Below are 15008 nucleotides of genomic sequence, written 5' to 3'. Positions count from 1 at the left end.
CAAGATCGGAAGGACAAGACTGTCAAATATTTTAAAGGCATCTTGAAATGATTCCATTTTTCTTTTGACATTTGTTGATGAATCTGATTTATTTGTTTGCTTGAGCTGTTAGGCTACTAAAGGTCTTACTCCACAACAACATGAGAGGTGAAAACTGTTCCTAAATATTTATAAAAATTCACAACTTCAATTTTTTCTCCTTAGGAAGTACCATTTTTCATTACTTTTCAATATTCCACCTTGTTCACTTTCGTTTACATTTACTTCCACACCGGTGGATACACAGAAATTTTCAAGAAAATTTATTTTCTTTTGTAGCTGTGAAGCACAGTCCGCAGCAGTTGGTTGGTTGTTGTTTAACGCCGCACTCAGCAATATTCCAGCTATATGACGGCAGTCTGTAAATAATCAAGTCTGGACCAGACATTCCAGTGATTAATATCATGAGCATCGATCCACGCAATTGGGATCGATGACATGCATCAACCAAATCAGCGAGCCGGACCACCCGATCCCGTTAGTCGCCTTTTACAATAAGCAAAGTCGCCTTATACGGCAAGCATGGGTTCCTGAAGACCTATTCTACCCCGGATCTTCACGGTCCGCAACAGATGGTACATTGTCTGTGTATAATAATTCAAATAAGTGTGGTATCTCACTTGACATGATGATTTACAAATTCAAAGGTATTTGTGTACTGTATGCCAGATTATGTTTTATACGCAGAGATTCAAACTTAATTACATGTGTATTTGCCTCGGTAAGAAAGCCGGAAATAGCAATCAGCTGTTTACACATTTTCTCCCCGATCTATGGGTGATTCAGTTTAAAAAATACTTAATATCATGGCCAATATCATAACTCAAAAGAAATTTCATAAGACTTTCTCTAACGACTAATGTTCGTTTCAAGGTGAGTTGGGGCGGTCGGGTAGCCTAGTGGTTAAAAGCGTTCGCTCGTTATCTGAAGACCCGGGATTGATTCCCGACATGGGTACAATGTGTGAAGCCCATTTCTGGTGTCCCCCGCTGTGATATTGCTGGAATATTGCTAAAAGCGGCGTAAAACCATACTCACTCACTCACTCAAGGTGAGCTCATGGTGAGTTGAGCTCCTGATTTGCCGATCAGTTTATACACGATTTCGCAACAATTAATGTAATAAAATTGAATGAAATCTTGGAGAGAAGTAATATAATGGATTACAAGGTAAGTCCAGATACACAATCAACACTTTTGCAGCCAGAGTGAGTAATAATAGGACTAGCTTGCGTACTTCAGTACGGATTTGTTGACCCGATTCTTCCGGTATTGTGTGTTCATGATAACGTTTTCGCATTGTGAAATAAAATCAAAGCTAATTGTGTGAGTGATATGCACATACTGGTAGGCCCCGTACATAACACATAAGTGCATTTAAAATGCGCCAGATTCCATTCACCAAGTGGATGCTCATAGAGCTACACTATTATTACCCGGTCAATGGATCAGTGAGCACTTGATTTTCATTCTCAGCTCCCTGGGGAGTATACAACCCAGGCTGCCTGTGAGGGGCTAGGAGGTTAACAACCACCTCATCCTACCGGGTACCCACTCACTGCTGGGTGAACAGAGGCACATTTCGAACAAAGTCACTTGCCTAAGGAGACACCACATGTGCTTCAGTGTGGGGCAGGACCGAAGCCCTAGAAACTCTCAGGAGTCAAGCTGCTGAACGCGGTCACCCATCCAACTACTGTCCGAGGCCGACGTTGCTTAACTTCACCTGATTTGTGATGTGTGAGCTGTGCACAGGACCACATGCCCCCACAATGTAGGTGGACCGAACTGCCAGCCCTGGAGACATATATCTAGGATGTGAATCCACCATGTCCAGTGAGCAAATTTTGTGTGTGTTAAACCTGAGGCCATATTATTGTTTTATCTGCCTCACCACATCTTGACATCACCCCACCCCAAATATCAGAATGTTGATCTGTTATTTAAGGATTCAAGGATATAGCTTTTCTTTCACTGGAGACACAGGGACGTGGGGTTCACACTCTGACTGTTTCATGTAGCCTGAGGGGGCAGGGTCGCCCAGTCGTCTAAGGCGCCGCGATTCGCTGTGCAGAGTTGCATCCCTTGGGCACGCCAGAAACCTATGATTGTGGGTTCCAATCCCGCTTTGCCACGATTATGTTTCTAGGCTTGTCAGTACCATATCCGTGCCAAAAGTGGTAAATGGTTTAGACCTGAATCACTTCAGGCTTTCCTCCCACATTAAGCTGACACGCCGTGATATAACTGTAATACTGTTATCCACAGATGTCTGGTCAAGTACCCCACCATCCAAAGTACCTGATACATAATGTGACTTAGAAAGTAGGGCAAAATCACAAACCTTGCACTTGTCAGCTGAAACAGCTCCAACTATGAACATATGGAACAACAGGAGGACCTTCATCCTACTAGTACACTAGGGCAGCTGCTGCCCTGGTCGGCTCCGGGAACGAGTGGCAGCTATTATTACCGGCACAATACCAACATACAGTACGAAATGACTGATTGGCCGCTTACCATTTCCTGGTGCAATGACAGCAGGACGGGAATATGATTACTGTGTAATTACATAGATGTGAATGTATATCCCCGGACAAACAGACATTGTAAGGTGTCATCTGAAACATGGTGTGTGTAGGTGGTGTTGTACATAGTGCCTCACAGTGTCTACAGTCTGGTTCAACAGTGGCGTACGGTCTGACCATTTGACAGAAACATGGTGCGAGTAGGTGGCGCTGTACATAGTGTCTCACAGTGTCTACAGTCTGGTTCAACAGTGGCGTACGGTCTGACCATTTGACAGAAACATGGTGTGTGTAGGTGGCGTTGTACATAGTGTTTCAGTGTCTACAGTCTGGTTCAACAGTGGCGTACGGACTGACCATTTGACATTTTGACGATTTATTTTTCGCCTCAGGTTTGATGCACCCGTATAGGAAAATCATATATTGTTACACAGAATTAATATTTTGATACACAGAAAATCCTACATTGTTACACAAGACCATACTCTGATACACAGAGTTACAGAAAATCATGATTTTATCAGAAGATCACAATTTGCTACTGAAGAACATAACAATTTGCTTCACAGAAAATCAAATTTTGCAACACGGAACAATATTTTTTGTTCACAGTGCCTGAAAGGCAGACAATAAAAACCTTATATAACAACTGTTATTTGTATGGAGCCAGTGTACTTTCTCACAAATAAACATGACACACTCATGGAAAATGATAAACACACAAACTTACTTTATGATTCACAAAACAAAATGGGGATACAGAAATAAGAAACAAAGTTCAGACAGATATGGCACAATAATATTGAAGGCCTTTTCAAGCCTTTTTCACTTGTATTATTAGGTTAAGTCTGTCAATATTTTATTAAATCCAGCATACTATATATTAGTTGTAAGCCCTAAAACGCTGTTTAAATATGATTTGTTTTCCAACAAGTTTTAATTTCACAATCAACAAAAAAATAAATAAAGTCTGTCCTAACTTCTTTGGCACACAAATCTATCACTGTGATAAAACACACTTAAACATCCTTGGTACATATTTTTGTGTATCTTAATACTTTTATCAAACAGTATATTTCATTTTGGACACATTCAAGGCTTTTCAAGCTATTTGGTGATTTTCAAGGGTTTTAAAGGTTCACACTTGTCGAGTTCTCAAATAAAGACATCAGTCTTCTTAGCTTCATGATAGTTTAATGTTGACTAAAGTACTCACGGAAATGAAAATAAACTGTTTTTTCAATCTCAGATTTTAAATGAATGCAGTTAATATACAAAATATATAAATATTCAAACAACTCAATTAGTACTAATTGGGCCTTGGCACAAATACAGCGTATCAAAGTTTTTTTTGTCTTTTTACACGTAAAAGTGTGTAAAAATATTAACAAAACAGACTATTGTGAAACTGAGCATTACCAGGTGTTAGTACCGGTAGATCAAATTGAATGTCCATGAGCTATGACACCTTGACGACAGGTGAAAACAGGTGCTTGAAACCCACGTGCATGTGATTTGTCAGTGGTTAGTGATTTGTCAGTGGTTAGTGATTTGTGAGTGGCATTGTGGGATAGTGAATCATCGTCAAAATATCAGAACGTAAAAGTAACATATTCCCTTCTCAAACAACAACTTACATGTCATTATTATTATGTACATAAACATAGTTGTTATTTTTATTGTTGTTTTGATAACTTTTTTCCAGGCCATGTCAATTTGGACTTAGTTTTATTTTTGAATGTTGAAAGTGCCTACAAATTACCTCCTGTAAAGTACATTTTGTATTGAGCACTGAGATCAAACTAGCAAATCCAGACTAGTACTTTTCCAGTTGTTTTGTTATTTCATATTTACATCTACGTAATGCTTTGTGTTGATTATTAAATCCAGCAAAACATTTTTGTTCATTTCCATGAGTACTTTAGCGTCAGCATCGCTTGTACAGATCTCAACATATGCTCATGACTAAGGGAGCTTATCCACACTCACCCAGTTGCATAGTACCACTAAATACATATACGCCAAATAAGGTACTCCACACTGACCTCCTGCCTCTGTGTTGTAAAGTGCTGCCATGCTATAAAAATGACCAGGGCGACGATGATGAGAAACGATATGATGGCAATAGCCTTGAGTCTGCAATCTCCAGACTTCTGGGATTTGGGCTTTTTGTTGAGAGTGTCTGTGAACAGAAAGAAAACATTATGCAGTTTCCAAACTATTCCAGTCTGCAGTCCAGCCACTTGTCTGAAGCTGAGTTTGGTAAAACGTTTTTGGGTCCAGTTACCACAGCAACAATATGCTGAAAATGAAGACATTCATGAAAAGAAAGCAGGAACTTTTTTCTGGTCCAAGGAGCATCATTAAGAATGGTAGGGCCGGGATGAGACCAAAGTTACTACCCCGGTACCGTGCCCTCATTACCCAACCTAATCCAGGTACCTGCTGTGGGGCCAAGAGTTGGGTAGAAAATGTCTGATGAGGAATTGTTCTACCGGACCCATGGCTTGGTTGGTTGGTTGGTTTGTTGGTTAACGCCACACTCAGCAATATTCCAGCTATATGACGAAAGTCTGTAGATAATCGAGTCTGGACCAGACAATCCAATGATTAATATCATGAGCATCGATCCACATAATTGGGATCAATGACATGCATCAACCAAGTCAGTGAGCCTGACCACCCGACCCTGTGAGTTGCCTCTTACGACAAGCACAGTCGCCTTTTACAGCAAGCATGAGTTGCTGAAGACCTATTCTACCCCGGATCAGTGGGTACTCAGGCCCTACTCAGTACCCAACGAGTACCTGTGTTACCCGTCCCAGCCCCAAAGAAGCGGTAAAATCAAGTTGAGGCCTTGCAGAGTTTGGTTAAACTTTGCAGAATTTCTGCAATCTGATGATACTGATATCTCCATCTTTGTTTCTTTGTGGTCCAGTTGAGAGAGCATCTACCCAGAGAGAGGAACATTGGTGGTTCATGTTAAAAGATGTTCAAAGATGGTACTCGCTGTTACCCTGCCTGGCACTCGACATTAAGGGAATGAAGCAATCAGTATGCATTATATGATGCTGCCACACAAGTACTGTAGTGAGTCAGTGAGTTGGGTTTAACGCCGCTTTTATTCCAGTTTATATCACAGCGTGTCAGCTTAATGTGGGAGGAAAGCCCGAAGTGATGCAGGTCTCAGACGTTTACCACTTCGGTGAAACCCACAAGCACGGAAATGGTGCTGACAAACCTAGAAACATAATCGGGGCGAACTGGGATTTGAACCCACAATCATAGGTTTCTGGTGTGCCAAAGGGATGCAACTCTGAACAGCGAATCGTGGCACCTTAGACAACTGGGCCACCCATGCTCCCCCCCCCCCCCCCCCCCCCCGCCAAGTACTGTAACAGTCAGTACTAACTGTATTTACAACCATGAGATGGCCATAAGAGATCTGAGATTATCCTTACCGTATTCGATGTAATAAGCAAACAGGGTGCTCTCAAAATTAGAAAAAGGGGGCTCTTATAAGAATATAATTTTGGTGAAATAAAAAACAGAGTTGAAAGATTGTAAATTTTGTGGTTTATGCTGACAGCCTGAAATGATATAAAAGAAGAATCTGTGCATATTATACATGATAGATATGTTTTTGAGAATTGAATCGCCCATAATTAAGGGTGCATATAACACATGAGTGCGTATTATACACGAATAAATAAGTCTTGTGAACATTGATCAATCGGAAAGGGTGCTATTGAGATTGTTCACTAGCCAATATATTAGCAAATATCGCTCTGGCTGCTTATCAGAACAGGGCGCTTATTACCTCGAATACGATAGACGAGTTTATGCATCTATGTTTCACCTTTGATAAATACATGGGATCAAGGAGCAAACGGGTTCTGATCGTGCAACCAGCTTTTGATGTCAACATGCACTTGGTGCAAGTCCAATCAAGTTCCTTAAATCGAGCTCTTAAAATGTGTTATAAAAAAATATGAGAACTCAATGAAACTGTTGAGTAATTTACTAGTTGAATGAAACCCTTAATTGTTTCTGCTTATGTCCCTGATGCGTGAAGGAAATGGTAGAATTCTCTTTGTTTTGTTTGTTTGTTTGTTGTTTAACGCCGCACTCAACAATTTTCCAGCAATATGACAGTGGTCTGTAAATTATCAAATCTGGACCAGACAATCCAATGATTGACATCATGAGCATCAATCCCTGCAATTGGGATACGATGACATGCATCAACCAAGTCAGCGAGCCTGACCACCCAATCCCTTGAGTCGCCTCTTACGACAAGCATAGTCGCCTTTTCCAGCCAGCATGGGTTGCTGAAGACCTATTCTAGCCCGAATCTTCACAGGTAAATTATCTTTGTTGTCTGAACACTTTCCACAACTCTCCTGTAATTAATGCTGACATGCTGGAAAACAGGTGGACAGGAAATGACACAACTTGACAACTGTGAATGCCTGCAGTCATCCTTGAAATGGACACGCAAACTGCGGAACCAAAACTTAATTTGATATTGATGATAACAAAGAAATATACATGAGTAATTCAATGTTTCTTTAATCGATTAAAATTTCTAAAGGTCTGTCAGGTTTTCAAAATAAATAGGTTTATATAAAAAAGTGTGTTTTTTATGTTTTGAGTGGAAATCATAAATCAGTGCCTTTCAGAATTTCTAGGACACAAATTTTCATTTGTCAAGTTTCACGCCACGGACATACTTTGTCTGAATTCCCCACATGGGAACTCCGAAGTCAGAATTAGGCAAAATACGATGTGGAATTAGAGTGAGTGAGTTGGGTTTAACGCTGCTTTTAACAGTATTCAAGTTATATCACGACGTGTCAGTTTAATGTGGGAGGAAAGCCCGAAGTTATGCAGGTCTTAGACGTTACCACTTTGGTGAAACCCACGAGCACGGGTTTGGTGCTGACAAACCCAGAAACAAAATCAGGTGAACCAGTATTTGCATCCACTGTCACAGGTTCCTGGCATGCCAAAGGGACGCAACTCTACACAGGGAATTGTGGTGGCATAAACGACGGGGCCACATGTTTTGCCTTGAAAATGACCATTATCACATTACCATGCTTAAAAATAAAAAGCTCTCGAGATGGAGGTGTCCACTTTAACACAGACAATGTGTTTGATCGTTTGTCTTTCCAAATAGCAAACACATGATCACTAGACACCTGTACTGTGTCATGCAAGTTCGTCATATTTTTACACTATCTGGTTATAACAATTATTCAGTGTATTTCTGACTTTACTTTTTAATATAATAAACTAATTTCATTCTAAATTCCATCAAATATTGTTTACATTAATTTTGACTAATACAATGTTTCAGCCTCAAACTGCAATGACTTTGGAACGTAGTGGATTATCATATCACGGCTAACACATCCACAGAATTCTGAATTACCAGAAATTGAAATTGAAATTGAAAAATAATAAAGAGAAAACTCAGCTCTTTTACCCCGCAGGGACGATTCCACAGATAATTTAAATGAATGAAATTATACAAGGTTTCTTTTTCCAAGATATAACATGACACTTTTTTTTATTTCTTGGTTTACGGATTTCAAACTCATTTCACCTGCGGTATCTGATGACTCGTGGCCTTTTGGACGGCGTACCGACCAACAGGGTTGAAAGATTTAAACTGGTCACCACTGCGCCTTGCGTTGCCAAGCTTTGATGGTATCAGAAAAGGATCCCAGTACCGTAATTTGTGTTTTTATTTTTTTTCATCATTTGGACCTTGAAAGAGCGGCGCATCCCTAAACCAAGTAATAAATAAAATGTCGCCTAAGGAAATGAGTGTACATATATAGATAGATATTCTTTATTTCCTCCAATTGAATGAAGATTACAATATGCAGATATGATTGTGTTACATGTTTAACATGAATTGGGGGTATAATTACACATGTTCATAAACATACAAGTTTTCTACAGGTATTGCCATTTCCTTATACAGCGGCTTACATTAATTATTACTTCTGCCCACACATCTCTTTCTAGCTCCATAATACATCTATTGGACACCCACCAAGTAAGAACGCAAGAATAACATCATCATCTTTCTCCCAAATCTTAACAAAAACATTTACATCCATGTACCACATATGGTGTTAAAAAGTAAATTTCGGTCATTCATATTGATCGTGTCGGACATAAACACGTGCTTTACAATATCACTGGCAACAGTTTTACAATAGCATTCTCTAGAAACAATACTTCTCTGAGGCTAGTTTCCAGAGATAGTGTTCATTACTTGATCTTATTTTGTTTTGCACCTGTTTGACTTGTGGCAAGCATTTTCATGATAAACTTGTACACGGCTAGAATAGCTGATTGAAATTAATCAGAGGATGACTAACTAGCATAAACATACAGACATGCACTTTCAACAAATAATAGAAGAATCAACTTCACTTCAAAACCAAATAAACATCCGCTAACACATATAAAACCAACTTTTGACTCACATGTTAAAATTCTGCAATGTATTTGACGAATTCAGCAGCACAAAAATGCAAAATTCTGCATGAGTTCTGCAGAAAATATTTTCAGTAAAATTTCTGCACAGAGTGGGCATTTCTGCAAAATATTCTGCAACCACAGAAGGCAGAATACAGTGAAGAGTGATAGGTTTTTGTCTTGAGACATGATCACTGAAAGGACGGAACTCACCACAAGTAAGGCAACTGCTGAGGGAGTGTCACGATAGTGATGGCCTAGTTCAGGGATCTGTGTGTGTATAGTTTTCATTCTCAGCTCCCTTGGAAATATACAACCAAAGTTGGCAGTTTGAAAGTTTTGTTCTCACAGTATCAACTCCTCCTAGCAGATACCCATAAGCTACCAGGTGACTACCGGTATACAAATTTAAACAAAGTCACTTGCCGGAAGAGAAACACACCGCAAGGCCTGGATATTGACCGACAATATGGCTTGGACCGGTAAATTCAAGGGCTGTAGGGATGTAAAATGTCAAATGAAACTGTAACAACACAATTCCGACATTTCTTGTCCCGCCATTTACTGGGACAGGCAAACGTAAAAGTCACCGGAAACACTGCAAATTGGTAACCTTTCAGAAATTGTCAGGATTAGAACTTAACCCCAAAGCTTAACTAGACCAAATAAATATATAACCCCTTTGTAATACTTAAACATTGGGGAAACTGGGAAATTTGTACTAGCCCACAGAAACTTGTACCAGCCCACAGGAACTTGTACTAGCCCACAGGAACTTGTATTAGCCCAGGTTAGCGGGATGGTGTGAAGTTCTAACCCTGACTGTTAAGCATCTTTAGCTGTCGATCTTGTCTCCCCAACCCAGGTTGTGTAGCTGCACCTGACTTGTGACATGATCAACCGATTCCACAGTTGGTTTGCTCAACACTTTTAGCCAACAGGTGGTGAAAAAAATATGTCACAACACCTGTTATATCCGTGTGTGGTATGTGTATGCAGCATCCTTAATCATGAATGTGAAAAAAACATGTATCATGTCTTCCCCCCCCAAAAATGGGTGATAAATTGATAATGTAAAAGCTGTACTGATGTTTATTTGGACTGAGCAACTTTTCTCCACAAATATACTTCACATTGTCCGCCATGTTCTCATTTGATACTGAAGACCAGTGAATGATATGTTTTGTCCGACCGTAGTGTACGAGAAATCGGCCACCATCTGTCTACCTGTAGAAACAGGAACCCAGTGATCTATCGCAGCGCTATTCTCAGCATCAACATCAACTGACAGCTCCAGTCCCCCTCCCCCCATCAACTGACAGCTCCAGCCTCCCTCCCCCCATCAACTGACAGCTCCAGCCTCCCTCCCCCCATCAACTGACAGCTCCAGCCTCCCCCCCACCATCAACTGACAGCTCCAGCCTCCCACCCCATCAACTGACAGCTCCAGTCCCCCTCCCCCCATCAACTGACAGCTCCAGCCTCCCACCCCATCAACTGACAGCTCCAGCCTCCCATCCCATCAACTGACAGCTCCAGCCTCCCATCCAATCAACTGACAGCTCCAGCCTCCCATCCAATCAACTGACAGCTCCAGCCCCCCCCGCATCAACTGACAGCTCCAGCCCCCCCCCTCCATCAACTGACAGCTCCCCCCCCCCCATCAACTGACAGCTCCAGCCTCCCCCCATCAACACAGCTCCAGCCCCTTCATCAACTGACAGCTCCAGCCCCCCCCCCCCCCCCATCAACACAGCTCCAGCCTCTCCCCCCATCAACTGACAGCTCCAGCCTCCCCCCCCATCACTTGACAGATCCAGCCCCCACACCCCCACACACCCCATCAACTGACAGCTCCAGCCCCCCCCTCCCCCATCAACTGACAGATCCAGCCCCCACACCCCCACACCCTCCATCAACTGACAGCTCCAGCCTCCCCCCCCCCATCAGCTGACACAGGTCAGGACTCACCATGACTTTCCACAGCAATGGCATCCTCCGTCTCCCGGCCTTGCTCCAGCAGCAGATACTCATACCCCGTGGCCATGATTCGAGAGTGAAGTTTGCGAAAAGGGGAGGCTTTAGTTGAAACACTTTCCATACCACATCACATTCAGGAACCTAGTACACAATTAATTATCTTAACTCAAAGCCATCATTGTCATGTCCATCAGAAGAACCATCGCCATCATCATCATAATCATCATCACAATCATCAGCAGCAATATTATCACACCTATCATCATCATCACAATCATCATCATCACAATCATCATCATCATCATCATCAATATTATCACACCTATCATCATCATCACAATCATCATCATCATCATCATCATCACCATCATCATCATCAATATTATCACACCTGTCATCGTCACACCTATCATCATCGCCATCGTCACCATCATCACAATCATCATCATCGGCGTCACACCTGTCATCATCGTCACATCTGTCATCATCAACACTGTCATCATCACCTCAGTCACAGGCATCAACACATGCGTACCATCATCCTAACCGTAATCTTCACCATCATCATAATAATCATTAGTTTTGCCCACATATATATATCACACAATTAGCAGCTTGTTCCTGTTGTTTCAAATATCCATTACCCCATACTGCCATGCATGCCTTTAAACTACATCCCAAACATGCAATGACATTTAGTGAGTGAGTGAGTTGGATTTAACGCCGCTTTGAACAGTATTCCAGTTACATCATGGCGTGTCAGCTTAATGTGGGAGGAAAGCTCGAAGTGATGCAGGTCTCAGACGTTTACCGCTTCGGTGAAAGCCACGAGCACGGGTATGGTGCTGACAAACCTAGAAACATAATTGGGGCGAACCGGGATTCGAACCCACAATCATAGGTTTCTGGCGTGCCCAAGGGACGCAACACTGCACAGCGAATCGCGGCGCCTTAGAGGACTGGGCCACCCGTGCCCCCCATTGACATTGATATTATTGATATGGCTTAAGTCAGAAACATAAAGAACACTAATTACTGAGTGACACTGTTGCACAGCTCGTTCAGGGTGACCACAGTCAATGTACAAAACAATGGGGAATTACAATGAGATTAGCATCTTATAAGTAATGGCAATTAAGTGATTCTAGACACATACGTCACGGCTAGACCGTAATTAGCTTTTGGAATTAAATGTTCCTTCAGACAACGGTTGTCCCAAATCGGTCACTATGACATTATCCTGACAGCATGAGTCTTTGCTCATGATATCAATCACTGGATTGTCTGGTCCAGACTTGATTATTTACAAGCCTTAGTTTTTTATATAGCTGGAATGTTATTGAATGCAGTTTTAAGCACCATACGTTATTATTACCAGAGGTGTAATGACACGGTGGGGTCGTGATATGATACATATCCCGATACTATGGGTGCGATACGATTTGTATCCTGATACAGTACTTTGTATTTCACAAGTTGAAATTCTTTCATTTTGCAGGTGAATCACAACCCTGAATCACTTGTTATTAAATTTCAGAGATCAAAGATGGGATATTTTAGGGTAGAAATATACCGTATTCTACATAATAAGTGCCCAGGGCGCTCTCAAAATTAGAAATAGGGGGCTCTTATAAGAATATCATTTTGGTGGAAAAAAAAAAACAGAGTTGAAAGATCGTAAATTTCGTGGTTTATGCTGACAGCTTCAAATGTTTATATACGACAGATATATTTTTCAAGAATTTTATTTCCCATTATTAAGGATGCATATAACACCATTATTATACACGAATAAATAAGTCAAGGGAACATAGATCAATCGGAAAGGGTGCAAATTGGGATTGTTCAAAAGCCAATATATTAGCAAATATAGCCGTGGGTGCTTATAAGAGCGGGGCGCTTATTACGTCAAATACGGTATTGGGGAAGGGCACTGTGAATGTCATGCTATTAATGTCCAACCATGAAATACTAGAGAATCTGCATGAGCTCGTGGTTGAACAGTCTCTGTTATGATTCACATGTTTTTAAACCAAAATGACTTGTAATGAAATGTATCACGATACAGGGGTCGTGAATTGATGTATCGTATCGTGGGCCTTGTATCATGATACAATACTGTATCGCCACATCATAACACCACTAATTATTACATGTATTATCATATATGAAATATGAACAAAAAAGTTTTCAGATTTGAGAAAATATTTACTATAGCAGCTAGGGCTGGGACGGGTAACTCGGGTACTCGGGTCGGGTGGGTACTGAGTAGGACCTGGGTACCCACAGGACTACCCGGACCCGTGGTTAGTCACGTGAGTATATTGTTTAATGGCAAAATCATCTAGAACTCTATGGTTACACTATAAGTGATAAATGTTCACACATTCCTTCTGACTTTATATGTTTGCATAATGATAAAACATCAGTCAACTTCAGTGTATGCATGACCAGATCGGTTTATACATGTATCTAAATTTATTTTGACAGGTGTACGGTCAATCTATTCCCAAACGGACATGTTTTACCTATCTCTTGAGACCTACAGTGGGTACCCGGGTAGGGTCGGGTAGCAGGGGAGTGGGTACCTGGGTAGTAAATTTGGACTCGTCCCAGCCCAAGTAGCAGCCTTAAAAGAATTCACAATATTTCTGTGGAAATTTGAGATGTAAAAGTTTCATCACAGCATGAATACTTACAAGCTTCCTGCAAATAGGGAATGGTTTCAACTTGTTGGTGTCATGGATATATCTTGGCCAAGCTTTTTTATCTCATGACTTTATCTCAATAGATAAACATGTTTACGTCTGGAGAGATAAGGCGGTGTACAATGAGTCAACATTACACAGGACAGAGGCTATGGTGCGACAGTAAACAGGAATAACGTGGGAGTTATAAACAAGTAAACATGTGCAATATCCTGGTGGTCTAAAATAACAACAGGTGATGTCATAACCTATCTAACTGACATCTTCACAAACAGGTTTTCCTGCTTTGATTAAATGAAAATAAAATAGAATATTCTGCATTGTCTTAGGTCCAGCATTGCATGGTCTGGTACACAACTAAAATGTTTGTAGTTATTTTAGTTCCATTTTATTTATCTGTCAAGATTATCAGTTATGAAAGTGAAAATAAATTTCTAATATTTCTATTTTATTTTCTGATGGTGGCTTGGGTAGGTCAAATCAGTTCAGAAAATTGGTTGGCCGAGCCTCGTCTGACAAATACTGTATTAGATGTAATAAGCGCCCCGCTCTAATAAGCGCCCATATATTTGCTAATATATTGGCGAGTGAACAATCCCAATTAGCACCCCTTCCGATTGATCAATGTACACAAGACTTATTTATTCGTGTATAATACGCACTCGTGTGCTATATGCACCCTTAATTATGGGCAATTACATTCTGGAGAAATATATCTGTCGTATTTAAACATTTCAGACTGTCAGCATAAAACACAAAATTAACGATCTTTCAACTGTTTTTTTCACCAAAATAATATTCTAATAAGAGCCCCCTATTTCTAATTTTGAGAGCGCCTTGGGCACTTATTATGTAGAATACGGTATATATTTTCTGGTCATTATTAATTACATACACAGAAGGCCAAAATAAACTGTGGTCAGTTTCTTCAGGTCAATAACAATATCAAATTGTACAAATGCACAACACTATTTTGACAATAATTCTTAAACATGAGGAATATTTTTCATCACCAAGCAAATATTGCTCCAAAATAAATATGAAAACAAAATGACTAAGTTGGTGGTCGATGTAAACAAAGTCTGGTTTCAACAAAGTGGTGGGTGGGTTTGCCAACTAACAATAGGTTCGTGAATGCAGAAATAATCTGGCCAAGCTGGGCTTACGTTGGTTATTATCAACAATTATAGTTGATTGTACTCATTATTTCCTATTAAGTATAATTCTCTCATGAAATGTCAGACATACTTTAGCAT

The 15008-nt window shown here is 40.6% G+C and overlaps 1 protein-coding gene across 3 annotated transcripts in view; it reads right to left on the bottom strand.

The window, feature by feature from the left end:
• LOC139461005 (endothelin-converting enzyme homolog) overlaps nt 1-15008 on the bottom strand; it is an 84400-nt gene that overhangs the window by 30250 nt on the left and 39142 nt on the right. For 2 of the 3 annotated variants that reach the window (XM_071242472.1, XM_071242475.1), the window contains one exon: nt 4612-4748. In XM_071242472.1, coding sequence (XP_071098573.1) covers nt 4612-4748 — 137 coding nt within the window. Of the gene's footprint in view, nt 1-4611; nt 4749-11035; nt 11186-15008 lie in introns of all 3 variants that reach the window. The other variant, XM_071242473.1, reaches the window with a different exon arrangement.

This window comes from Haliotis cracherodii, unplaced genomic scaffold, assembly GCF_022045235.1.
Source record: "Haliotis cracherodii isolate W230 unplaced genomic scaffold, xgHalCrac1.p SCAF_14, whole genome shotgun sequence".
NCBI lineage: Eukaryota > Metazoa > Mollusca > Gastropoda > Lepetellida > Haliotidae > Haliotis > Haliotis cracherodii.
The sequence above is the reverse complement of the archived record's forward strand: the minus strand, read 5'-3'. Positions and strand labels throughout refer to the sequence as shown.